The sequence below is a fragment of the Pelecanus crispus genome, chromosome 2 (genome assembly GCF_030463565.1).
Source record: "Pelecanus crispus isolate bPelCri1 chromosome 2, bPelCri1.pri, whole genome shotgun sequence".
Lineage (NCBI taxonomy): Eukaryota > Metazoa > Chordata > Aves > Pelecaniformes > Pelecanidae > Pelecanus > Pelecanus crispus.
The window spans coordinates 76,686,561-76,713,921 of NC_134644.1; the positions used below are offsets into that span (position 1 = coordinate 76,686,561).

The window sequence follows — 27,361 nt, forward strand, 5'->3', positions numbered from 1 at the left end:
TTTATGTGTGCAGTAGGAACCAATGGTTTCAACAGTCCTAAAGTCTTTTTGACATCTTAACAGCAAAACCTATGAGCAATTTACTCTTCCTGTCAGCATTAAAAGCTGACTGCTGAAAAGCTTTCAGCTGAGGAAAGATGTAAAAGATTCCTTATTCCTCACACAGAACTTTGCCCTTTAGATTTTGCATTTCATAAATAATTAGTAATTATTAGACTTAAAACTACTATTCACTCCAAAACATTCACATTTAAGACAGTACACATGCACAACACTACTGTCCCTTTTAAACTAGAAAAGCACAAACTCTACTGAAAGCTAAGTATTTGAAAATTCCAGGTATCTTAATCTTTCCAAAGATACAAAGTGTTCAGAAACAAGGTAGTAAATGCATTAGCGCTGGCCCACTTCCAACCTTTTGGAGTATAGTAACTGCTTTATTAAACATTTTTGTTCAGTAGAAAACCAGTATATAATTTTTTTATCCTTTTCCATTTTCCTCATAGACGTATTCTTTTAAAGTCTGTTATGTTTGTGTGTTCTTTAAAGAATACATGCAGGGTTAAGAGTCCTGTCAGTGCTTAAATAAATATAGAGAGCTTATTTGCAACAAGTAGCTTTTCCGAGGTTTTCAGAAGGGCTGGTAACCATCTGTATGTTTAAGACAAAATAATTTCCAGGAAAGCATCAATTTAAGATTTGTTTGTGCATACACAACAGATTGTACTTAGTAACCCTCATACAGGCTCCTTAAACTACTGATTTCTGACAAGCTAAAACCATGAAGAAATGATGTGCTGAGCTTCAGAAAACTACCATAAGCCATTCTACACATACTGCTAATTACATCAGGGTTGCTAAAGCTGTGGTTCTTAAACCCCATCAATATTCATCTACACTTCTAAACAGACCTAACAGTTGTTTTTAATGCTGAATAAGAATATTCAGCGTTCAGAGAGATTTTGCTAATACAAAAGTCAGTTATCATGCTATTTTACCTGAATTCAAGTAGAATGTATGTTCACAGCAGTCTTCTACAGTTACACTTTCAAAGCTTACCCAACCAACAGTTAAGAATTAAACTCCAAGTTTGGCACATACAGCAATTTTCAGGAGCGTCCCTTTATTTTATTACAACACTGTTAAGAACAATGATCCCATCACCAAGCGTTGACCTGACTGGCAGCTATTCAAGGTGCTTTAACTCAACTTCGCACGCATGGATTGCACCTTGCCTATGACTGAGGCACATGAGGCGCAGTGCAGAAGCACAACAGTTCAGACACTAGAGGACAGTCTGTTCATTTGACTGAACCTCTAGATTTGTAGTGCAGGTTCCACATAGCTTCCTTTCTCTTGTGCTAGAATTCAAGTTTGTAAGCTGATGAATCCACTTTCAGGAAGCTTCTCCTCAGATTAAAGGTTTCTTTAAACTAGTTGATTTTTTCCCCTTTTACGTAAGTCTCAAAGCGTTGCAAGAATTCTTGAAAATGAGATAATTAATGTCAGTACTGTCTGTCCAACACCAAAGACAAGAGCTTCTAAGGGAGCCATATTCTTTCCCGCTACTCTGTAAATTCCAGCTACTGCAGCACCTAAGAATCACAAGAAAAACAATGATCAAATCACAGAAATAAAGCCAAGACTGATATATATGACAAATTGTTTACTGTGTCTACACATCAGCTACTTATAGAACATTACCGAACACCGTATTACTTCATGGCATTACAGAATTACTAGTCTTGCTTGTATTTTTCTAGTTGTTATGAAAGTCCTTCAGAAATGATTTTCCCAACTGAACACGACTGAGTTTTCCAACATCAGTGTGATTTAAGAAAACTGAATCTTGCCATTTCCCTGTAGACATCTTCAAATCTTTTTTACATTTTTGCCTTCTGCTAATTTGAAAAGGTAGCAAAAAAAATCCTTTAAAAATTGACCAAGTCCAAAGTGTGGTTTAATAGTGCTTGTATAGGTAGGGAGAAGACAACAACTGTAAAACTGCTAGTGTCTACAAAATAACTGTAAACACACATCTATCAGCTTCATTTAATATGTCAGTTGAATCACCTGGTCACATTACGTCAGTTTAATTTTGACTTAGACTACTAAATTGTTAGCAATTGTTTAAGCAAATCAAGCAAAACATGAAAAAGATCAAAGTATTGCATTGTTATCCATGAATGTGTATGAGAGGAAATTTCTAACCAGTATAATTAGATTGAGCTGTAACACATTAAAAATTAAGAGACCATTTTTCTTGTACAGTTGTGTGCAAATTTCCATTTGAAGTATAACATCAAATGGCCAGGATAAACCAGAAAAAATACTGCACTGTAAACAAAGCCAGGTGCTACTAACTCCCCTCTACTGCCTTTCACATGCTAAATTTATCACATGCATTTGAAGAACAGAAGTCACAGAGCAAAGGGATAGCTGTTATGTCTTGGAGCAAATACCTGAGAAAAAGATCAGTCAGAAAAAATAACACGCTAATGATGAATAACATTCTCTGCTTAGGCATTTCTTCTGAGCCTTTTAAGGGTACTAAAATATTCATTCAAAGAAGAAATACAGTGCTTGCTTGCTTTGCCTTAAGAACAAACATTAAGTACATTATCCTTTATTTCAGAATAGAGTGAATTTTTCCTGAAGACCAAAACCCAAAACTTAATTATAGACCTTCAGTATGTATGGTCTCAGATGCTATCTAGTCATAATTAAATGCTTTCAGAGATCACAGAGGCTTTTTCAAGGCTCAAACAAAACTGAAAAGCCATCACCATTTTTTTAAATAATAGGCAAGAGTTAAAAAATTTGGAATTTTCTTGGTTTTGCACAGTCACTAACAGGAATATTCTGCTGAAGTGATCAAAAACCCATTACTGACACAGAAATACATGAAGTTCCAACAGATTTTCTGAAAGTACAATTTGTATCTGAATATAATCTGGTATCTTCAAAAAGTAACACCTCATTTTTACAAAAATTTTAGGAAGAGTAGAATTCACTAATAAGTGTGACCATAACAGTATTTATAAACACTATTAATCAGACTGTTAGGTGAGTAAGTTTTGGCTTTGGGGTTTTTCTTTGGTAGTGGTGTTTTTTAAAAAAAGACATATTCTATAAAGTATATTTTGTCAGAAATATCTCACCAGAAGGCTAGCCTTATGGTATTTCACTCAGCTACCTTGCATAAGCTTTTCCATTTGTTCCCTGACTATCTGCTGTCAAAAACTGAAAGAGATCCTTTAGACTGAGCCCAGTACTGACATTAAAATTATTTTGGCGATTGAACTGTCAAAGTGAATTCAAATCAGCCAATCTGGGATACCAGAATTTGATGCTATTAGTTAATCAATAACAGAAATTTTTGGCGTCTTGAGAAACCACTGAGATATTCCGGAAAATATCAATAATAAAAACATATAAATTTGTTAGTTTGATAATTATGTATTTATACTCATCAAATAACAGTGTGCAATACAACATGTAACGCATAACCCAGTACAACTGGTACAGAGCCAAAGTATACTGCAATAGGCTGCCAATGAGGGAAATGAGAATATGTTAGGAAAAAGGAGTGCACTTGGGGAGAGAATGAAGGACAGACCCTTCTGGATGAAATACAGCTAAAATCCTTGCCTCAAACTGCCTGATACTTAATCTGTTTTTAATCCTTGCCTCAAACTGCCTGATACTTATCTGTTTTTGATTTTGGGGTTTGTTTTTTTGGTTCTTGGGGAGGGTTTTTTTGTTAGTTTTTTTGGGTTGGGTTTGGGGTTTTTTTTTACAGTATCCATTGCTATTTAGTAAGCTTTCTATACTTTTTTTATAACTTTATAAAGTTCTGTGATTTTTCAGAGCCTAGAACTGAGGTGTTTCCTGCTTTTCTATATGCTGGCGAAAACATCCCAGTAGGCCAGAATGTTTGAAAGATCTACCTGAGCAAAATTAAACCTACATTATTTAATGATCTATACTGCATTCATTCACCTACACAAATGACGGACAGGAAATACAAAATGGAAATTGAAGTTAGTTTGCTATTTCAATTTCTTAAGCACTGGACCAGGCATTTCCAAACAACTAAATACTCCAACTTGCATCCCAGTTTGCAGCACAATAGCTATCAAAAATAATCTCTTTAATATTTTATCACCATAATTTGTCTTCAGAAGCTCCCCACAGAATTTCTTTCAGTATGAAACAACCCAGTGCTGTCCAGAAACAAAAATACCTGAAAGTAGAAGTATTTGGCTAACCAAGTTGCAATGCTCTGCGCAATACCTTTGGGAACAGCATAACAAGTCTGCAGTAGAAGCTTGAAGAAATTCTCAGGTGAATTTACACATAAACAGTACTGCTTACTTCTTAAGTGTTTTGACCTGCAAAACCGGATGCCAAAGATACAACTGTGTTGCTCCTCTTTTTATGCATAGATAAAAGACACGAAGTACTTTATTGTTTGAGAAACACTGAACCTGAACCTTGCCCACCACAGAATACTGTAAAAGTCTCTGCTTGGGTATTCCAGCATCACATGTCCTATCTTCCGTTCTTCAGAAACGCTCATGCATGATTGACCTTGTAACAGGGCCACTGCCATTTTAATCATAGGACAAAAATCAGCATAACATGTAATGTAATGCACTCAGCTGGTTCTACCTCACCTTAGCAAAAAAAGAGTAGAACTGAAAACTGAACTATACTGTGTTAAATGATGGAAATTCTAGGCTGAGAAATATATAGCAATTAAAACAACCTTTTGAGGAAAGTCTTAACAAAACTTTTCATGACATTTGCATTCTTATTTAACCTTGAAAACCAACAGGCAAGAAGGACTTTCAGTAGCAACAGGAAATAACCTGTTACAAAGCATCCATGAATGTGTTCAAAGCTGAAGTGATACCACTATTCTGATAATCTGGGCAGCACAAAGAAAAATGGGAATGAAAGGCAGCAAGGCTTGCCTACAGTTTAAGGCTATATGATGGTCACTAGATTTACAGTTCCTTACCCTCAAAGACCTTTCAAGTTAGACCATCTTGTCAACAACACTGAAGATCTTTGGGCAGAAACTACTGCTCAAGTTAACACAGACCCTGTTCAATCCATTGATTTTAATGTTGAGAACTCCTTACCAGCAGTTTCAGACAATGAAGCACAAGCTTCTTTCCTGCAAAAATAATATTCCCTCCCCCACAAAAAAAGAAAACTTACCATGCTCCTATTTTCTTGGGGAAGCTACTGTTTATTTAAGTAAGTTAGATAAAGTAGCTGGATATGATAAAGCCAAAGACTGAATAAGTGTCCTACTGATTTTATGGCATATATTACAGTATTGACACAGATAACAGAATTTCTTAGGAAAGATGGAAAACCAGTACCTGATACCAATAACTCTAGATGAAAACAGCTAAGCAGCATTTCCTCAAAACGTTCTTGGCAACATCACTTGTGTGCCATATTTGGTCAGGTGTAACACTTCTGCATTTTACTACATAAAATACTCCTGCTTTCTGCAGTGTTTTAATGATGAGTATAGGTTTTAACCGTAGCTCTGTGAGCCTTTCAGTATTCCGCTTTAACAGAAAAATGGTTAGCATCTTATCTGTGGATACATTGTCAAGAAATAAAAAATGTCTAAAATGTATCTTGAGTGGTAGGCATTAGACTAACACCATATGGAACTCTAACAGATGCCCTTGCCATAGAGCATTTTACCTAGAACAACAGCACACAGGTTTTTTTTTTGGGGGGGGGGAGGAGGTGGGGGCACAGGGGAGTCTAATGGCCTTCCTCCCTCTTTCCTCCCTACCCCAAATAAACTAGAAAGTAACATTAAGGCCAAGCCAAGACTGGAAAGTTCTGCCAAATCCATGAGCCACATGTAACTTCTCCGAACAGACAAATTTTCTGAGCTGTAAATCACTACCTACAGTGCATTATTTCTCTTAAAAGGGCAACATCCTAGCCAGGTGCAATTTAAAAACCTCCAGCAGGCTCAAGGAAATGAGCAGGAAGTCAGCCTTGCAACTAATGGAAGCAGGACCTCATTTCCAAAAGAAACTCATGGCTGTAAGGGTACTAAGAGGTGATCTTGATCAGAAACCTTTGACAAAAAAAAATCTGCAACAAGTATGGTAGGACAAGACTGCTCTTCCTGATCCCAAAAAGATATTAGCTGCTGAGCATACACCTTTGAATAGCTTGGTACCCAACATTTCTAAAATGAAAGAGTAGGATGATTTCTGCACACCTCTGACAATTTATAGTAGTTTTACCTTTACATAATAGAAGAGCAACTCAGCTGTCATTATCATTAAGATATCTATGTAACTAAGGCAAAATCCTTAATAAACAATTAATAAATCACTAAAAAAAAAAAGGGTTTTCTTTTTAGAAGTTAGATGTAAAATAAGAAAGAAAAAAAAAACAAAAAGACAGACTTACTGGTTATCATTGCTCCAGTTATAGAACCCAGAAATCCAATGCTGACCACAATGACAGAGATCAGCCTCCCCTGCCTATGCCTCTGCAGCATCACAAACATTAATACTCCCACAGCACCATGGACAAAGAGAGAGGAGAAGAGAGCCCAGAGGAAAACCCAGTACCACATCTCTGAAAGAAAGCAGTCAAATAAAGGGTTAATATTTCCAAGACAAGAACTTTATAAGTAAGAAACTTTAAAACATTGCATACAATGCAGTCAGAGAAAAGCAATACTGACTTCCATCTTAAAAGGAATCCGTGTGACAACATCAGCATATGCTCAAGACATTTTCCCCCTTTTAACAGTCTATCATAAAGGAATAACTCTATTATGATAAAAACATTATAAAAAGGATTCCAGCACAATTCTTAGTTCAGATGTATTATTACAAGAAGTCCATCATTCATTTATTGGTTTCTTTAAACAATGTTAATTGCAATTTCGTACTAGGTATTTTAAGTACACCCGCAGAATGAAACAGACTGAATCAGGAAAAAGGCAAGAATTGTTTGGGTTTTTTTGGTGGTTTTTTTTCATTTGTTTGGGGTGTGTGAGGGTGTGTGTGCACACGCTTTGGGGTTTTTTTTTTGGGGGGGGCAGTGTTTAAAACAAGAAGAGACAGCATCAGGTAACATCAAATGGGAAAACTGAGATTAAAGACTTCAGTTTATCTACCCAGGAGCTGGAACAGAGTGTTCCATCTAATTAGCTTCAAAGGCACAAATAAAAACACTACAATTTTAACCAGAAATTTTAACACATCTAACTCCTTGCTTCTAATTCCTTAGCACAGGACTTCATAGAGACAGGTAGTCACTATTATTTAAATTACTAAGCAAGGACAAGAGATCATGAGAATCTGTGAAGTACAAACATTTCTCTCAAGAATGGCAGTCATGATCATTACTTACAAAGAAAAGAGCAGGAACCATCAATGAAGCTACATAAGAATTAAAGAACCTTTCTCATCTGGTGGTAATTTTCTAAATCATTTACTATAACTCAGAAGGGTGGGGAAATGCAACAACGGGGGGGAGTATGTTTGATTTTAAGTCAACTACAGTAGGTATATATCATCACAGAATTCAGCAAATTGGGCCACATTTTCCTGATTGACATAATCCCATGAAACTGTCATTAAAACCCCCTCAAAAAAAAAAAAAAAATACAGCTTCCTTACAACAGCAGGATACTTATCGTTTACGAGGTGAACTTGCATTATTGCAGCTTGACACACATCAGTCATTTAAGCAGAAATATGACCCAATTAGCTAACTTAAAAAATACTTAGCAGCTCAAACAAAACATGCTGTGAAAGGATGCTGAGAAAGAATGGTTGCTACACAATAACCACAGTCCTTTGAGTCCAGTGTCAATATTGTATGTATATCCATAGCACAAATACAGAATTTAAGCTTTTTCATTTAGCAGTACTGTGAGAATAGACTCAACCCTTCCCCTTTCACACAGGCATAAAAGACAAAACTATGTCATAAGACTTACAACTCCTCTAAATTAAGGTAACCAAAAGGTGGGTGGTAAATCTACATTCAATTAATACTTCAGCTGTAGTTCAAGATGTAACTTTTCTTTCTGAGTGCTTGGATATATGCACACACATATTGAGGGTGGCACCAAGCAGCTCTCCTCAGATCCTCCATCCCTTCCCCCCTGGCCCAAAGTTGCATCTCAAAAATCTTTGCAAAAGGGTAATGACCACAGCACTGTTCCACTAAATGTCTCGTTCTCAGAAGCTACTGTGACAGAACAGTGGCAAGAGTGCCAAGTAGTCACTGTACAAATACCTGACAAACCCCCTCACTAACATTACGATTGACTGATTGCTGATGTAATCTGCCATGGTCATGGATAGTTTGGGAGGGGAACCTCTCCTGCCATCCTAACAGGCCTTGTCTGTTACTAGCACAGCTTGGGTGTTCCCATTGTTTTTTTCCAGTGGAAGCAAATAAACAAGGAGATTAGCCAAAGGATCTATCCATATAGAACACACCAGCCCTGCTAGGCCTACAGTTTGACCATAGGGAAATAAACCTTAGGAGATGGGAAAAAAGTTTACTTTCCTGCTAACGTAAATCACATGCAACTTTGGGCAGGAAAACCCTGTCAAGAAGGAACACTTTCATTCTTCTAGCGTATCTCAGAAGAGCCACCAGGGAAGACCCTTTCACTGAAAGATGTCACAAAACCAGATTCCTAACAGCTCAAAACACTATTCTATCACAGCGATAACAACTAAGCTCCTGTTCTATGGGGGATCGTTTCCTTAAGCACCAAGTAGATTGTTAGCAGATACTTAGTAAATTTTAGAGGTATGGACCAAGCAGACTATAGTGTAGCAATAGACAGAACAGGTTCTCAAGTCTAAACTGCTTTGGCAACACTGGCAGTGAAAAAACACAAGGTCTATGTTCCACTTTACCATATGAATAACCATGAAGAACAAAAGTTAGAGAAAAGAACTCTAATATTGGAAGAGTAGGCAAGAGCAAGCATTTCCTTGCTTGCAGATGTCGATCTCTAAAGACCTTCAATCCTAGAAGACATTATGTGCATATATTAGATCTTCCATTTTAGTTCTCCACAGTAATGTGGTTGAGCCAATCTCCCAGATTATTCAGAGAAGCATGAAACTAAACTGCTGGCAGGTGAATGTGATGCTGAATGCACCATTTCAAAAGATAACTTGTTCTTACACAGAAGAGGATGTTTTGCCTTGTTTGCCAGTAAATACTGTAGCAGAGATGCTGCTTATTTTCTGGACACAGCACCCTTTCCTGCAATTAAGTCTGCCACACAATTTTCATACCACTCGGATTATACCGATATGCAAAATACTCAGTAAAAGAGAGGCCTGGATCATCAGAACAGAGTGCTGACAATGTTCTTGACCCAAACTTTCATTTCTCTTGACTAAGATGGATGCAAGAGATGAAACATCAACTACCAAGAAAAAGTGAGGGCTTCTTTACTAAAGATAACCTGATACCCCAGCGACAGACTCTGAGAATACACACTTCAAATCTGCAGTTGAAGAAAACGCTTGGTTCTTATGCAAGGTTACATGAAAACTGCAGGCTTCTAAGATTGCCAAACACTCCATAACTACACCAATGGTGTACTGATTAGTATTATCCCACCAGTTCTTCCACAGTCTAAAAACAAACTTCTGGAAGGTGTGCTGTTGTGGACACTCAATTCAGGCAGGTATCAAACGATTTCATAAAAGTGCATCAGAATGATACAAACTTGTCCCCATTTAACATGAACCCCAAGAACAGAAAACTCAGCTGTTTCAGGTGAGAGGGGACCTGCGATTATGGCAGACTATTCAGCAGCCAGTTATTCTGAAGCGAACCCAGTACACAGATATGCTATGGGGAGGAGAAGCAAAATTGTCTCTCTGCAAATGTATTTGAGGGACAGTCCCAGGACACTGAAAGCTGCACTTTCAGTCATGCTCTCCTAAAATGCCATTGCAGCTGAAAACCTTGAAACTGGACCAAGAAAGTCTGTTGGAATCTGACTCTGTTAGACACCGTCATTCCCTGTAACTTCCACAGGGTTTACTAGGCACTGGATCACCTTTTAGGAAATCAGCATTTGTGGTCATTGTCGACTCTCACCAGGTAGAAAAGGCAATTGATTTCCAGCTGTTGTGGTTTAGCCCCAGCCAGCAACCAAGCACCACGCAGCCGCTCGCTCACTGCCCCTACCCCGATGGGATGGGGGAGAGAATCGGAGGAGTAAGAGTGAGAAACACTCCTGGGTTGAGATAAGAACAGTTTAATAATTGAAATAAAGTAAAATAATAATGATAATAATAACAATATAATAATGATAATAACAATAATAATATACAAAGCAAGTGATGCACAATGCAATTGCTCACCACCTGCTGACCGATACCCAGACAGTTCCCGAGCAGTGATCGTGGCTCCCCGGCCAACCCCCCCCCCAGTTTATATACTGAGCATGACGTCACATGGTATGGAATAGACCTTTGGCCAGTTTGGATCAACTACTCTGGCTGTGCCCCCTCACAGTTTCTTGTGTACCTGGCAGAGCATGGGAAGCTGAAAAGTCCTTGACTAGCACAAGCAGTACTCAGCAACAACTAAAACATCAGTGTGTTATCAACATTCTTCTCCTACTAAATCCAAAACAGAGCACTATGCCTGCTACTAAGAAGAAAATTAACTCTATCCCAGCCAAAACCAGGACACCAGCCTTGGGAAGACTTATCAGAATGACTGTATTTTTAAAAGAAAAGGAAAGATTATGGGAAGGCTAACTACTCCCCTGGAACTAAGAAACCAAAAATATTTACAAACTGTTGCATAACAAAATAGCTGCACAGTGAGCAACTATGTCTTAGGTCTTATTTACATTCCTAATAAGGCTCAAGGAAAATTAACATCACCCCTCACTTTATATTTGGGACAGGAGACATGAGAATAGAACCAGCCCCAAATGTACCGCTGGATAAAGGAATATAAACTTGAGTTCTTCAGTACACACTTTCTTCTCCTACTCTTTAAAAGCAACATGCATATCGAATGCATTCAAAAGGAAATTAGAGAACATCCAAAAATATTCCGCATTCCACACAAATGCAGCTGGAACATTTAAAGAAACCAGTTATAAACCATCACTTCACAGAGGCCTAGATTTTCAATTCAATAGCATTGCAAAGTCAGTGACACAAGAAATACAGGTAATGTTACACATACCTGCAATAATCCAGTACCTTTTTACTATAAATTATTCATAATAGCTTAGAATTTTACCAAACTGACTGCAGATGCTAAAACTTGTAGGTGTTCGCTTCAGAACAGCTGGAGGGAAGGGAAGGAACACCTTCATGTGCAGCTGAAGATAAGAGGGGGCGGGGGGAAGGACCAAAACTTTGTTTATTTGGGAAGGAGACAGAAGGGGGAAGTGACAGGTGTGAACAGAAGGGTTAGGGACTTAGGCCTGTGACACTCCAATTTGCAGAAGGCAGGAAGCGGGGTGAGGGACACAGCAAGCAGTTGAGGACTGGTTAACTGCCTCTATCCTGTAAGTAGGCAAATTACTTAAGACATCATCTTCTATTTGGAGTTGCTTTTTATTTGGGTAACTCCATCAAGTACATATGCTCTAGATTATCCACTCTCCACCAACTTACATACCTAAATTTGTTAAATGAAAGCAGCTGAAAAGTTTTTATTTACCAAGTTACTAGACAGAGTTATGAGCAGAGACACTAGAGGATCTTTGTTTTGTCTTCCCCCTCCCCTCACACACATACTTGCTAAAGATTCTCACCTGCTGCAACAAGAATTAGATTTTTAAAGGAAAGGAAGAGAAAGAATCTCCCTGAACAGGAAACAAAGTACAGTTCTGCCACTTAATCTTGTGGTTGGAACTATTCTAGCGTCTTCCCTCAGTGCCAAGATAACTCTAATTTCCTAAAGAGTCATTATTTGGGTTTGGGTTTTTTTTTTTTTTTTCAAATGGTTGACATTAGCAAGGAATGGGCAATAATTTATATTGTTGCATTCTGATACAAAATAAAGAAAAAGGGATAATTGACTACTCAACAAATATTCTGGCATGATAACTTACCTAATCAGCGTATGACAGTAGCATTTTAAAATCTGACATTAAAGGAAGTGATTAAAAAGCTTTGTGTGATCAAATTCTCAGGGATTTAGAACATACCTTTCTCTTGCAAAGTTGGCTTTTCTAGTGAGGGACTCAATGAAACATAGCAACATATTTCTCACAAAACTTACACAACATACAAAATTGGAGCCATTTATAGTCACAGTCATCTTTGTCATGTTAAAGTAGCTGTTAAAAAACCTGAAAGATCTGCAATTCAGAGAATGGTATCAATTGACTATTTCACATAAGTGTTTCCTGTTCTTCAGCTTTAGTAAGAGAGTGCATATTTATTCACAATTCCTCTGGATACAAAAATTTCTTTAGATACCTGAATAGACAGCATCCACTTTGTTAAATCACCACCTCACTTCATTAAAACACCACCTCAGTCCTAGAAGCTGAAACAGAACAAATCTCTTTCCAGCACCTTCCATTGGAAAGGCAGGAAGAGTCATCCTTTCTTATCCTCCTTTATTTATCCTTTTTATGCCTGGTAGTTCAACACACTCACTTATTTACTTCTGCTCATTAATTAGGCCAGTGATGAAGACAACCCAGTAAGCTGTTTGATATGGATGGACAGGGTAAGGAGGACAGCCAACCTTTTAGGCAAAATGGAGAAGGCTTCAAGCTCCAGAAACCTAGACAACAACTTAGTCATTCTTATCCTGACAGGGTGAGGGCAAAGAACTTAATGCGTAGAAATTTCTGAGTGAAAGAGCTCAAGGTTCACTGAAATTCAGTATCATCTAACTCCAGAATCATGATGAGAGATGACTCTCAGGAAAAAAGTCTGCTAGAGTGACAACGAAGGAAGCAAAGAATGGGTTGAGGGTAACACTGAGAGATGACACTAGAAAATAGAGAAAGAGAATGTGGACCTCTGGACACCAACTGTCACGACCTCGCTTGTTCAAAAACAACCGAGTAGTTGAAACATTTGCAATACCTATAAGGAGGAGGAGGTAAGACTGAAGTGTCTTAAGAACATGGTGGTACAAAAATTATTTATGTCCTATATACTGATTCATACTTTAAGAGGTATAAACTTACCTACATGATCATTGTTGCTACCTCGATAAAAAAGCATGCTGTCAAAAAAACTCAGTCTTTGCATAGCTATACTAATTAGCTGCTCTTCTGATGATAAGCTGCACATATGGAGTACTTTGCTGGTATGGTAATAATGATTTAGTTTTATCTGACAGTGAGCTCCAAATACTAACCTAGCCTCAGTTTATTTAGTCATGTCCTCGTAGGGCTACCCTGAAGAGCCATGAATGAAATAAAACTTTAGAAAAACCTTCCAGCTTCCTTTGCTTGACCCTAAGAAAGTTTCAGAGTTTAATTTCAGTGTATCCAAATTACTTTAAGTAGCCAAAACACAACTTATTTGTATCAAAACTCCACAGTTGCCAAAGGAATGCACTGACAGGGAACTAGGAAAGATCCAGTACTTACTAGCTTACAAGCACAGTGACATCCAGTCTATGGCATAGAAGCCACAGCTTTTCTAATAAGGACAACTGAGATCCATTCTTCAGGTTTATTTAAAAGTCTTAGCGCTTAACCACTATCTTAAATCTTGTCTTCAGTTTATGTTCCTTTCCACTGGTTTTACTGGGGGGGAGGGGGATTTTTTTCTACCAGAAAAACGGCAAGGCTCAAATAACTTGTAATTCATGCCCTATCACCCCAGTTTTAAAGTACTTCTTTGTTAATTTAGGCATTTATACATACCATAGATACATATCATACATACACTATTCCTATGTACTATATACACACATTATACATATCATACTGATGTAGGCATACACAACCTTAAAGATTAGATTTGAGATTAAAAAAAGAGTTTTTAAAGCATGCTACAGTTTAGAATAACATTCATATCGCTTCCTACTTATCAAAACTTGAAGTTGCACTCCAATGGCTTTATCTTGGGCAAATTAAAAAAATGCAAAGTCAACACACAAAGTATAGATAATATTTGAAAATGGTAGCATTTCTATATATATGAACATGCTGCCCCTACTGCCACTCAGCTTCAGTAAACATGGAGTACCTCCTTAGTGCTTCATCTTCAGCAGTTTTCTTTTCCACTAGTCGTTAGCTTGTTTTGCCAGATGAATAATGATTGCCTATAACATTTAATAAATCAAGACTGACTACACCAAAAGAAAGTATCTCTCTTGGGATTCTAATCTAGGTACCCAGCCTACCACTACTAGCTATAGAGTTAAGTCAAGCAATAAGTGTCTGCGCTGTGAATACAAAGATACAAATTTAAATCAACAAGGTAGCATGTGCTGAACTTTGAATTAAGAAACTGTAAAATGTTATATTCCTGTAGATTTATAAACTCAAAGCACTCAGATTAAGAAATGCCAGTACATTATACCCGCAAACGTAACCCAGCTCTCTACGTGTTACAGTATTTTCTTCATCACTGGGTCCTTTCCTTAATTATTGTATTAACCGGTATTTTTGACTGTATAGTCCTGACAACTTCAAGTTGTTGTTTTGAGATGCTAACATTTTTGCTGCATTAAGTGGAAGAGAAGCACTTGCTGAAGAGCATTTAAATTATAAATTACAAAGTAGTCCTCTCAAGTTACAGGAAAGGGGACATAATCTAGACAATCAGGGACTTATGATTACAGGATGAAGCTTAGGAACAAATGTAACAGACAAGGAGCATCTTCTATGCGACACCCATAATCTCTTATAAATGTTCACTTTCAACCAGTTCAGGAGTTATTACTGTCCAGCACTTTAAAATTACAGACTTCTATTTCCAAGTGGATAAAAACAGTTGTGGAGGCTTGAGCTCATCACTTAGGACACTGCAGGTGTGGGCAGGAGAAGGAAGATGACTCTGACTTTAGAAGTCATACAGTACAACACAAGTTTGTGGGTTTTTTTTTTCTTCTTTTTTTGGTAAACTCCTCTGCATGCAGTGGCACAGAAAAGATGACATTCTCCCCCTACCTCCTTAGCGACTAATATAAAGCCCATTCAGACCAGAAGCTTACACCTTCAGAACATGCAGTAACTTGGATCAGAAGCTTAAATCTTTGGAACACGCAATAACTAGACATAAACAAAACATTTACATTGGCTACAGGAAGAGTAGAAATATTGCTAAGTTCTTTATTGTGGAAGTAGCCTTTAAACATAAATATTTATTTTAATGGGCACTCAAACTGGGATTTTTTTTCAATTCAGATTCAGCTATTATCTGACTTGTTCTAGTAAACACTGATCTACTGCTAACTCTAAAACACAGCCGGTCCACATAAAGGGGCTGTTCTTGGGCTTTGCTGGAGGAAGTAAGACAGGGTGAGATAAAAGCCTCCTCTCCCATGGTTACTAGACCCTTACCTCCACCATTTACAGTAATTTACTGTACATTTACTCCTCTTCCTCCCAAGTGAAGTCAGGAAGATATGAAGCAAAGTACATCACGTTGGTGGGCCAAGGTTCAGCTACAAAGAATGGTGCTTGCAGCTTTGGCCATCGCAGGGTGTGATGTGTATGTGGCAGGAATGAAATTGTCTGTGGTCTCCTGGGTATTTTCGACCATACATGAAAGACGTGATTTTTTTTTTTTTTTTAAACATATTGAACCTGAATCAGATATATGGTATAAAAATAATGGTTCAATTTCTCATAGCAGGGGGAGGGCAGAAACAACACAAAATTAAACCATTCAGGTTTGAAGCACTTTGTGGCATAGGATAGACTTCATATCAGGTCCCTATTGAAAGTTTTGGAAAATTAATATCTTTTTTAAGAAAGAAGGATACAAGCTTGCTGATAAAACTTTACAACTTTGTGCAAACATGATCAACATTTTTTATCTAAAGAGATAAGTTTTTACTTCTGCAGCTTAAAAGCCAGTCCAAACCACAACTTTGAGTCCAAAAATAAACACAAAGCAGTCTTAAAGAATATTCATGGAATACTTGTATATTTATGAATTTCTTCTCCTAGTACTCTGAAGAAGTTTCTCCTTATACTTGACAGAGACGCAAAAGGGAATGAATTAAGTAGCCAAACAAGATAAACTCATTCACACACCTATTTTCTTAGCACAGAAAAACCAGAACGTCGGTATTGGAACAAAGTTTACTTCTACATTTGGTAAGTATTTTAGGAAGGATTTATGTAAGTTCAGTAACAGCTATTCATTAATATCAATTATTATATTAAAAACAACCTCCTAAGATATAATCAGTAACAGTGTATCTTATATAGAAGACTTTAAATCCTAACTGTTGACAGTCCATAAGAACATTCAGCACAACAGGTTATGGCTACAAGGACAACCTGCATTTAAGCACCAATTCAGAAACTGTACTGCAACTACAACTGACACTGACATTCTCCAACAATATTATGACAGATAATTATTTTTCATATTCTTTAAATTAAAAAGAAAAACCATTCCACATTAAAAATACCTTGTGCAACCCCTTGTTATATTGCAAAAGCATCAAGAAACAGACTGTTCTGCTTACTTAACACTCAGCACTGAATTTCATAGAAATGCCTATGTTGCATAATGCTCTAACAAGAAAAACTTTATAGAGGGTATCTGGCACTTTTCGTTTTAAGAGTACAAATTGTATTTTTATAAGAAGTATGCAAAAATAACTCCAGAAAATGAGCTGTATTAGTGTGTCACCACACTAATACCTGGAAAATGTAATCATCAGAAACTCATCTTTAAATGTTCATAGATCAAATAAAAAGAAAAAAAAAATCTGTATAACCTTTTTATTACATTAAAAAGTATCCTGGAAGTTAAAAGAACAAGAAAGATAATAAAGCCTAAGATGATCATTTTCTGTTTGCTACAGCTTCAACTTCAGCTACACCTCTATTTTCATCATACTTCTTCCACCTTGAATAGATTTAGGAAAAGAAAAAAAAAAAATCTATCAGTCATTAATATAGAAGGGGGATGGCATAAGACTCTTTCATAAATATTAGAAACATATCCTCTTCACTCAACATTTCCCACTGATCTGTCACCACTTAATATATACCCCTGTACAAAGCAGAAAGAATTTACTCAGGAACATCTCTGCTGTTGACACCAAATCCCTCCTTACTCAGAGCTGGAAGCTTATGCTTTTCTTTACACCTGGACAGAACAGGAAATCAGAAGGGACACCTCTCCACTATATGCCTTGGGTCTGACAGTAGTCCGCACCCCTTTTTCAGCATGAGACTGAGCAGAAAAAGAGCCAGTTCTTGCCAAAGGTAGCTAAAGATCCCGAGATCCCAGAGAAGGAAGACCTGATTCTACTTTTGTTCACAGAACTTTTTCAGAACAGCTCAGTCTCTAAGAATCCCTGATGCTTAAGATTATGTCGATTTGTCAGCAAACGCCTGCCACCCCATTAACTCCCATAGCCCTCGCTGTCCAGGGGCATCTTGGGGGTGGTGGAGGAGAAAGTCCCTGCTTCTCACATTCATTTCTCTGGGGTTTTTTTGTTTGGTTTTTATGGCTTTCTGTCAAATACCAATGAGCATATATCCACCAAAAAAAAAAAAAAACCCAACAAAAACCAAACCAACAAACAGCACTCCTCCAAACATACTCCAGCCTTCCGCACGTATTTATAGATTCACACACACTGTCTACAACCCTTTACTCACACACAGGTACGCGCCATTTGCTCATATATGCATACCCTATACCATTAGCCCTGTATTATATACAGACATACGAAAGCCAGCGAACACACTCACATCATCAGCTCCTTTACTCATGCACGACATCTCAGGTGCGCCCAGCAGCCCCCCCAGCACGTCGCAGGCAGAATCCCTCTCCTTTCCCCGGGCACACCCACCCCACGCCCAAACCCTCCAAGCACGCACACGCGTTACATGCGTGCTCACAGAGCAGACGTGTATACACACGCACACAGACCCAGGAACACGAACACCAGCCCTGCCCACACCACGCGGGGAGCCCCCCCCAGCCCCGCACGCCGCTCCTACACCCACGCCCGCCATTGTGTGCCACGGGGCTCGCTCTCCAGTCACGGAGCGGCCCCCCCCCCCCCCCGGCTCCCCCGGGGGCGGCACTGCTGGCCCACTGCAAACCCACGCGGCTCCCCGCACCCCCTCGGCCCCGCCGCCCCCACGCCTGTGCCAGCGCCAGCCCCACCTCCTCCCCGCACACCCACGCCCCGCCGCCGCCCGGTTACCGGTGAGGTTGCGGAGGACGGTGCCGTGCGCCCAGAGGCTCAGCACTTGCTGCACCGACAGGTTGATCATGGAGTTGTCTCCCGCTTCCACCTTCATGGTGGCGGGCGGTCCGGCGGCCTCTCCTCCGCCGCTCCTCAGCCGGGGGGGACGGGCGGCAGCGGCGGCCTGACGGCTGGGAGGCCGGACGCCTCTCGCCGCCGGACCGCGGGGCGGGAGGGCTGCGGCGGCGAGGAGCGAGAGGGCGGGGAGGCGGCGAAGGGGCCTCCGCGCCGCGGGGGAGACATCGAGGACGAAGGGGGAGATGGCGGCCGGGGGGGTGTGTGTGGGGCGGGGGGGGGAAGCCGGGCGATCGGGCCGGCCACTGGCGCTTCCCCGCGGCTCAGGGGCAGGGCAGGGCGGCCCCGAGGTGCGAGCCGGTGGCGGGGGCGGACGGCAAGGCCGGCGCGGACCCCGCGGCCGCCTCCCTCGCCGTGAGCGACGGCCGCCGCCCCGCCAGCGGCACCGCCGCCGCGGGCGCTGGCATCACCGGGGGCGGGGGCGGGGCCGGGGCGGCCGCGAGGCGCCCTCCCTCACGCGGGCAGCTGCATGCAGCAGCGCCCGCCGCGGCCCCGCCCCCGCCGGCGGCAGAAGGACGGCGCGTGCCGCCCGCCGCGAGGCGCCGGTGGCCGCCCTAGGGGAGGGAGCGAGCGAGCGAGCGGGCGGGGAGGGGGGGGGGGAGAGGAGGGGGAGCGAGGTGGGGGCGGGCGGGCGGCCCCGCGCAGGCGCCATGCGAGGCGCCGGGGGTCGCGGGCGCCGCCGCTCGCCGGGCGTGCGTGGGAGGGGCAGGGCGGCAGCCGGCGCTCGGCCGCGCGCCCCTCCCTGATTGGCCCCCGCCACAGGGAGGGGCTCAGCCCACGTGCCCGGGGCGCCGCGGGCCGGTCCCGCCGTTGAGGAGGAAGAGGAGGAGGAGGCGGCAGCGGCGGCCCCCTCAGCTGGCGGGCGGGAGCGGGCCGCGACCGGGGCACCAGGACCGGTATCGGGACCGGCAGCAGAAACGGCAGCGGCTTTCCCGCGCGGCGTTGAAACACAAGGCTCCAGGGAGCGCGGGCGTTAGCGTCTCCGCGGCGGGGCCTGAGGTTCGCCCCCCCCCCCCCCCCCCGCCGCTGAGGGCCGGGAAGGAGGCGGCCAGCTGAGGAGACGGCCCCGAGCGACGAGCGCCGGGGGGACGGGGCAGGCCAGCTCTGCGCCCAAAGGTGAATTTTGCTTGGGAAGGCCAGCGCTGCCTGAGCTCAGGTGGCGGCAGGGCGTGCAGTGGAGGAGCCGTCAGCCTGAGGCAACGTCCAGGCAATGCTGCAGTGAACGTTCCCGTCTATTCCTTTGGACCCAAGAGCCCTAACGGCAACGCTGTTGCAGATTAAAGCCCTCAAAAGTTAGAAAACGTGGGGAAGCTTGAGCAAATCTTAATTCTGTAACCATACGCCAGTCCCTAGTTCCTTTGCTTTATGTATGTATGATAAAAAAATGCAGTCTTTAAGCTGAACGCTGCTGCTTTCGAAGCACAGGATGCACGGTGCTTACCGATTTAAAAGCCAGCAATTTTCCCCTCTGTTCTTAAATATGTGGCCTGAAGCCATATTTAGAGCACACGTTTCCTCACTTGCCTTTCTTCAGCAGTGCTTACTGTAGCACTTCATAAACATCACTTTATGTCAGCATCCTTTTTGATGTAAGGGGTTAGGGAGGTAAAGTAATTCGCAATATAATTTGCAATTTATACATGAAGAGCCACAACAGACAACCAACTAATGTCCTGCCTGATGCCGCTGACCTGATTTTTTTCAGATAGGCTATTGTGGGATGTTTGGTTCAGCAGACTGCTCCCAAAGCCTTTTGTTTGCAGCTGACAATGCTTGGCATTTCTGCAAATAGGTATCAAGCCATGCAGTGAGAAACTCACAGTGAACGGCTCCCTAGAGGGCTCTGGGTTTGACTGATTAAGCACAGGATCACTGCGATGGAGAAAGAACCCAGCTGCTGGGCCTGGTCCCCCCCTTCCCTGACCAATAGACAGTCCTCCCTCCCTCCCTCCCTCTTCTGCAATCCCACCACCACAGCAACTCCAGGCCTCACAGAAAATGGTCCCCTTCATTACACAGTAGTGATTCATTTTTAGGACAGAATTATTCCATACTTTGTGTAGGGCTCAGTCAGAAAACAGCATGTCATGTATGTTTGAATGCAAAACATACAATGGAGTGTTTAGAAACAGTTACTTCAGCTTTATTCTTTTTAACTTCTGCATGCTGAACTTTGAGAAAGCAAACATTTTCCAATGCACTTAAAAAACCCAACCCTAAATCTGTTTGTATTGTAGACCAATGCCCCAGGAAAAAGCATGCTCCACAGGACACTATGGTATAATCAGAGAAACTCCCAGTTAAAAGGAATCCTCTCTAGATCCTGGGAGAACAAACCAGCTTCCCTCCCCAGAGCGATCCACTAAAAACGCAGGCCAACTTCTGGTGAAACTCTGCCTACGATGCTAAAAATGGTTGTCAAACCTCAGGCATGCAACATCTTAATTAATTGAACATTTTCTGAGCAAACGCTACTGGCACACTTGGAGAAGCTCTGTTGACAGTGCAGAAGGGATAAAGGGGCAGAGACTGATCTTACAAGGGGCTGTAATTCATCTCATTTATTCAGCTTAGTCCATCATCCAGCAGGTGAGCTGGGTACAAATTTGAAATGCCCTTTTTGTTGTGAAAACAAGGCTAACTGGATCATCGAGGAAAATAGTGTTAAAGTATTGACTTACAAAGCAAAAAAAGGTGTTGCATGGCAATGATGTTTCCCAGTAGCACAACACTGGGAGGACCATACTGGAGGAATAGAGTGCCTTGAATGAAGCAGCAGAAACAACCAAAATCCACTCCTCCAAACTGTGACTTCATATGAGCAGGGACTTGTGGCCAATGTTTTGTCCTCAGCAAGACCTCTCACCTGGGAGGTGTTGCCACAGAAGGCCTGCGAGTATTAGCTCCCCATGGGGATTATTATGAGCTCTGTAGGCAGCAATGTACAGAGCAACAGCGACGATGGCAAGGGGTCCCTGGTAGGGCTGAGGCAGCTCGGCTTAGGTTGCTGCTGAAGCTGCGACCCAGGGGGAGAAACAGCCAGGAGTGCTTGGGCAAGGCAAGCAAAGGGGGACGATGGCTGCAGAGACCTCAAGGAGGAGAAATCACAAGGAGCAGCACTGCCCAGGTTGGTAATGCAAATAAATATATAATATTTGTTATTTAAAGGAACATGATCTTAGTATTTAATCAGATAAGGTAGTTCCTTAAAGTATTAAAGATTAAAAAAAAGAGAAGTAGCCATTTTGTAAGGGCCTGGTGAGACCACTTCATACCCTTGTGATGGGGGGGAGGACGGGCACAGCAGGGGATGTGGGGACAGATCAGGGAAGGTGGCTGCGTAAGAGAGGGCTCAGGGGGCTTGCTGGTAGCGCGGCAGAAGGAGGTCTGCCAGGCTGGGAGGTACGACTGACACCGAAAAATCTCCGCAAAAGTAGGAATTGGTAGAAGTAGGAACTAGGAGAAGGTTTGCAAGTGGAGGAAAAATGGGGGGCGAGGGGAAACAACCCCACAAATAAACCTCTGCCATCTGCCTACAGATAAACCCGACGTTTCCACTCCAGTGCGGTGTTTCGGGGGCCAGAGCGCAGGTCACAGAAGGCCACGACAGCCAGGGTCCCCCCCAAGGATGGGGGGGGGGGGGCAGGCCTTGTCCCCTCTCATCCCCTTGAAGAAAAAATTTCCGCTTGAGTTTTTCTAACTAGCGCTAGTCATGCAGATAGACTGTCACTGCAGTTAAAGATCTGCTGGAGGTCTTTTTTTTTTACTGAATGGATAACCACAGCACTGTTTGGATATCCAGACATCTTCCCCCCGACACCTTCAAAGGGGGCTTTTTTAGCCTGTGATTCAAGTTGCTGACAAGACATTACCAAGTACAGATAGTAAATGAATATCTCAGACGTTAGCGATAGATATTTGCCTACTTGCCCCCTTCTAGACCACCATTTTACGCACAGCAGTTACTACTCAATCAGAAGAATTGGCAGCCACAGCTAGTTGTGGTTTGAGAACCGGGTCATTCAGAGATCCTCAGCCTCGTAATCCCAGCTCTTAAAAGGCTGAAACGCAATCTCAGCCCCTAGCCTCGATGATGGATGAAGATGCCTCAACAGCGACGTAGGAGAGGAAGGAAGTAAGGTGATATCACGGGCTAAATATCGCAACTCTCCCCAGCATGGAAGCAGCCTCACAGGTTGATCTAAGCCACCAAGAAAACCACTCGGAGCCGGCTTCCAAGGCTGCAGAGGGAGGCAGAGGTGCACGGGAGACCTTTCCCACGCTCCAGTAGATGGAGCGCTGTGGTGCTGCAGGTCTCCTCCGCACAGCCGGCTACACCCGGGAAACGGGACTTAGGCAGCGACGGGCAGCATCTTCCGCAGGCTGCCATGGCTTACTTCGCAAAGTTATTTCAACGCAATACCTTTGGGTACTTAGAACACGCAGTTAGAATCTCTTTTAATTAAAGCTTTGAAAGAAAAAGTCTGCTTAGTTGTGTCAGAATATCCCTCAGTAAAAGTCACTGACTTTCAGCCAAATGCTTGCATGTATTACAAAGCCTTAAAGATTGGACCCGTCATGAAATATGTATAAAAGTCCCACTGACTACTCTGAAAAGACTTGTGAAGTGCTATCATAAATAAACTCTTGCCTAAACTGGGAACTAAATCTGTTTTTTTGCATTTAACTCCGTACTGCTTAAAAGACTAAGCCACATATTTGTTTTAAACAAGATCACCATTCAGGAAAATAAGGCTTTCTCCTACCCTCTTTGTGCACACACACACAGAAGTGTGCACTCATACACACGCGGCAGTTTGAAGTCAGGACTACTGTTAATATCAACTATGCTGCTATTTACAACAGGATTTTTTTTAATCTGTGTGAACACATCTCAAGGAATCTTTTCTTACAATTAAGAACGTTGTCAGGGTTCACATGAAGTCTAAATTATCATTTGTGTTTCCTCTTTTAAGCTGGTTGAAAGCAGGCAGTTACCTGTGAAAACTGTCATTAGAAAACATTTGGAATAGGCTAGCAGAAACAACCATCTTTCAAACCATGGATAAAACTAATTTCACTGTTCCCTCGGGAGTTAAGAATAAAGTCAAAGTGGGGAACAACCCTTGCTCCTTTGTTCTCGTCAGTGCCATGTTAAAAAAGGTTCTTTGGCCAAAATGCAAAAAGCTTACTTGCTGCAAGACATATTTCTTTTAGAATAGTCCTCCCTCGACCCCGCCTCCCCCCATTATTTTTTAAATAATGTACCAGATTCTCAAGATTCATGTCAACAATGTGATGCGTGATAGCCACATCAGGTTTCTCATATGCTTAGGTCATTAGCTAGCAAGGACATTGTCAAGTTATTAGTTTTGAAATATCCTATTTTTAAATTCTTTGATTTGAAGTTGCTGGAAGTTTGGTAGAGAAATCTGTTCCTTCATTAAACTAATTTTTATTTAGCCCTCACATAAGCATGTTACTATCCAGACAGTATATAGGCTTTTCTGCATAGCTCCTATATATGATCCTAAGCACTGGGATATCCGATTTGCAATACATGTTTGCATTTCTTTTATGATTCAGAATTCAGGACAAATCAGCTTCAAAATACCTACATTTTGTTGAAATACCTGTAACTTCAACCTGCACAGTTAAAGCAACCTGCACCTGTACGTATGTATTTCTGATCTGTAGCACCCATCCACTGAGCTCCATCTCTCCTTTGCTCCTCAGTCAACACAGTCTTGAGCAGACAGGAGGTGACACATCAGCATCACAAAGCAGGACATTTCCTCAAAACTCTTACTTCCCCCCCCTCCGCCCCCTCCCAGGGCAGCTGTGCTACACACAAATCATTTCCGTGCTTTGCAATAGCACAGTCAGCTCCTAAGCAGGTTCTTCCCCAATTGACCCAGCATCCATTGAAGTAACCTGGAAATATCTCATTGATTTCAGGGGACCTCACATTCAGTTCTGAATGGTGGAATTATCTGATCTTATTGCAGCTTCTTTTCACCTGACAACTGTAATTATGTTCAGTAGAACTGTCACAGGTGTTTCTAGAGATTCAGTTGCCTTAGGGAACAAACAGTTCCTGTCTATCAGTAAGGGCCACTGGTATGTATTTTTGTTCCTCTGTAGCGTAGGCCAGTTTCATCTAGTCTTACACAGTTCTTGGTTACCCCAACATGTTTGCAGTGCTGATATACGTAACCTAATTGTCCATTTTATCATAGAATCATAGAATCGATACAGTCCAATTATTTCCGATAATATCTTTGGGGGTACCTCCTTCCCCTTTTTTAAAAAAAGTACAACTGCGTTGCCATCATTTTTTTTAATCTCCCCTGGTTCCTCCTGCCCTACCACAATCCCATAAAATTAAAAAATCTGATTCCTGCCTTGATTTTAATTTACTGGTTAATTTGAAATTTTTGGCACCACCACAAGCCCATGTGAGTTCAGATCATTGTGAGGTTTCCATTTGAATTCCTGGAATTTTCAAGCTGTTTTAACAAGTCTTTGAATTCCTGTCATCCCCTTTAGATTTTCCTCTCCTAGTTCATAGTTCAAGCCGATCATATAAATATGCCACACAACTATGCTTTCCAAAAATATCCATCTTTGCATTGCTGAGCAAAATGACTCAGGGTAGACGAAAAGGGGGGGGGGAAATCAGCTCATGCCTACAGCAAGGGGATCCCACTGTTCTGAGGAAAAGAAAACCAAAGGCATATGGAACGGCAGGTAGTCGTAACTGTTAAAGCAGTAAGTACACCTAATCTTGCATTTCTTTTGGATCAGGCCTTGATCCTTTGGAAAATTCAGCGTGTATGATCCAGTCACACCCCAAAGCATTTCCTCCAAGGGCTTATTTGTACTGTCTTCAATACTACTACTACCTGAGTTTTCAGTAATACTACTTCTAAAGAGAGGAAAAAAAAAATGGAAGTGTAACTGAGGTGCACAACCAAGAGCCAGGAGACATGGCATCTCTTTCTAGACTAACCTCATGTTGACAGGTAAGTCACACGGCCAGATTCATATTAGACAGTATCATGGTCTGTGAATAGCCCTCCTGTTTTCAGCGGGCCCCAGGGTTTGGGTAATACTCAAAACACAAAGGGGTCTCCAAAGTCGATTTGTAACCTCTTTGGTTTTTGGTTTCTCCAACTGGAAAAGAGAGATAACCTTACTTGTGAGGTTTAATTCACTGACAGTTTAAAATACACTGAAAGATTCAGATAGACAGCAATGAGAAGTATAAAGTATTGCCAAAGATAAATACTTGCAAGGCGCCTTTGTTATTGTGCTGGCTACCTGCCCACAGTGCTTTGCCTGCAATTTAATACCACCGGTAGGAGAAATATTTGATTTACTAGATTTGTAAGCTCTAGCTGACTAAAAACGCCTAAGTGGGGAAAAAAAAAGTGAAGTGCTTAATCAGGCCAGCATTTAACATCCTGTCCAGGGGCTGTCATGATACTCAATCGTCTTAAGAACAGAGAAAAAAGAGTCAGGTGAGGATGGGAAGTGTGCTTTCCCACTCAAAGGATGCCTTAGTCACTATCTCTGAGTACAGCCTCCCTCTGTGATCTGCTGTAAGAAATCTCCACCTCCTTTGACAAGGGGAAAATTTTGCCACTTGGTTGTACAGAGCACCCAGCTGACAGAGACTTTAACTGAGAAGGCCACACAGTGCAACACCCTCTTGCCACCCTGGGTCTGGAAGCAGCGTGGCCACATTTGCACGGGGCTGTGCCTGAGAGAAGGAGCTCTGCCTTCTGCATTTCACTCTCCTGCACTCCCAGTTTAAGGATTAGTGCAGGCTGAACCGCATGAAAGTGATCTGCACCTGCTTGCATGGAAATGCCTTAGGTCAGGGGTATTTTGCAAGCAAATATACCCATTCACGGCTGGGCTCTCTCTCCAAAGCCCTAATTAGAGGTGCAGTTTCACAATCAGTTTAAGTATGCCTCAGGCTGCACTGACACTGAAAATGACAGTCTCGAACTCTTCCTTCAGGTCTTGCCTCCAAGCCAGCACTGGCAAAGCTGTGCACTAAGACCAGAGCAGTAAGTTGAGTGGTCCAAAAAGTAATTTACCTCTAGGAGGGAACAAGTCGTTAAGGTGGCAGCATTTATTTAAGATGTTTGTGGACAGGTCTGTACACAAGTATGTCCTCAGTCCTTGTTTTATGTGGCAATAGCAGAAGAAAAAGAAGACAATACAAACTTGTCCCGGCTAGGAAAGGCAGGATCTGACCCAAAGTGGCCAAGAATGCAGTGGTAATACTCCCAGCTTACACGACGTTAGCTTTTAACTGCACCAGTTACTATGGTCCTGCCCTAAAAATAATTCAAGTCCTGGTAAGACAACAAAGACCACCTCACCATCGTTTTCCATACCTTCTGCTTGCTTGGTAAGGAACAGAAAGAGTACAGTAGATTTAGTGCGTGCAGGTAGTGGTCATCACAGAAATGTTAACACAAAATGAACACATAAGGTGAACAAACTTCCTGAAGACATCAGAATTTAAACAGGCTTGCTTGCAACACGCACTGAATAATGAACCCTCTTCTAAACAATCCACTTCTCAGGGGGAAAGGGAAAAAAAAAAAAAAGAAACCCACAAAATCAAGACTAGTCTTACAAAAGGGAAAGGACCACAGCAAATTTAATAAGTTATTTTCTACAGATAATTTTCCTACTCTGACATCGGGAAAAAGTCTGACAGGTTTCAGGTAGAGAGTAGCTGTCCTGTCCTCAGAAATTCTTATAGACCTGAGAGAACAGGAATTAATATACGCAAATACAGCACATTTGAAAAATATTAACTAAA

At 41.8% G+C, this 27,361-nt stretch overlaps 1 protein-coding gene across 1 annotated transcript; it reads right to left on the reverse strand.

The window, feature by feature from the left end:
- Window positions 1-1,464: 1,464 nt before the first annotated feature.
- Window positions 1,465-18,496, reverse strand: TMEM170B (transmembrane protein 170B). Its single transcript, XM_075706319.1, has 3 exons — window positions 18,400-18,496; window positions 6,463-6,633; window positions 1,465-1,595 (listed from the first exon to the last, which is right to left on the reverse strand). The coding sequence occupies exons 1-3, from the start codon at window positions 18,494-18,496 to the stop codon at window positions 1,465-1,467; spliced, it is 399 nt and encodes a 132-aa protein (XP_075562434.1).
- Between the last annotated feature and the right edge of the window lie 8,865 nt (window positions 18,497-27,361).

Bases quoted from the DNA above. Each gene is read 5' to 3' on its own strand.
- TMEM170B (XM_075706319.1), bottom strand. From the start codon at position 18,496: ATGAAGGTGGAAGCGGGAGACAACTCCATGATCAACCTGTCGGTGCAG. The intron at 6,634-18,399 runs GTAACCGGGCGG...GCTTTCTTTCAG, and splicing joins CGTCCTCCGCAACCTCACCG to AGATGTGGTACTGGGTTTTC. The intron at 1,596-6,462 runs GTAAGTCTGTCT...TGTGATTCTTAG, and splicing joins AACTGGAGCAATGATAACCA to GTGCTGCAGTAGCTGGAATT.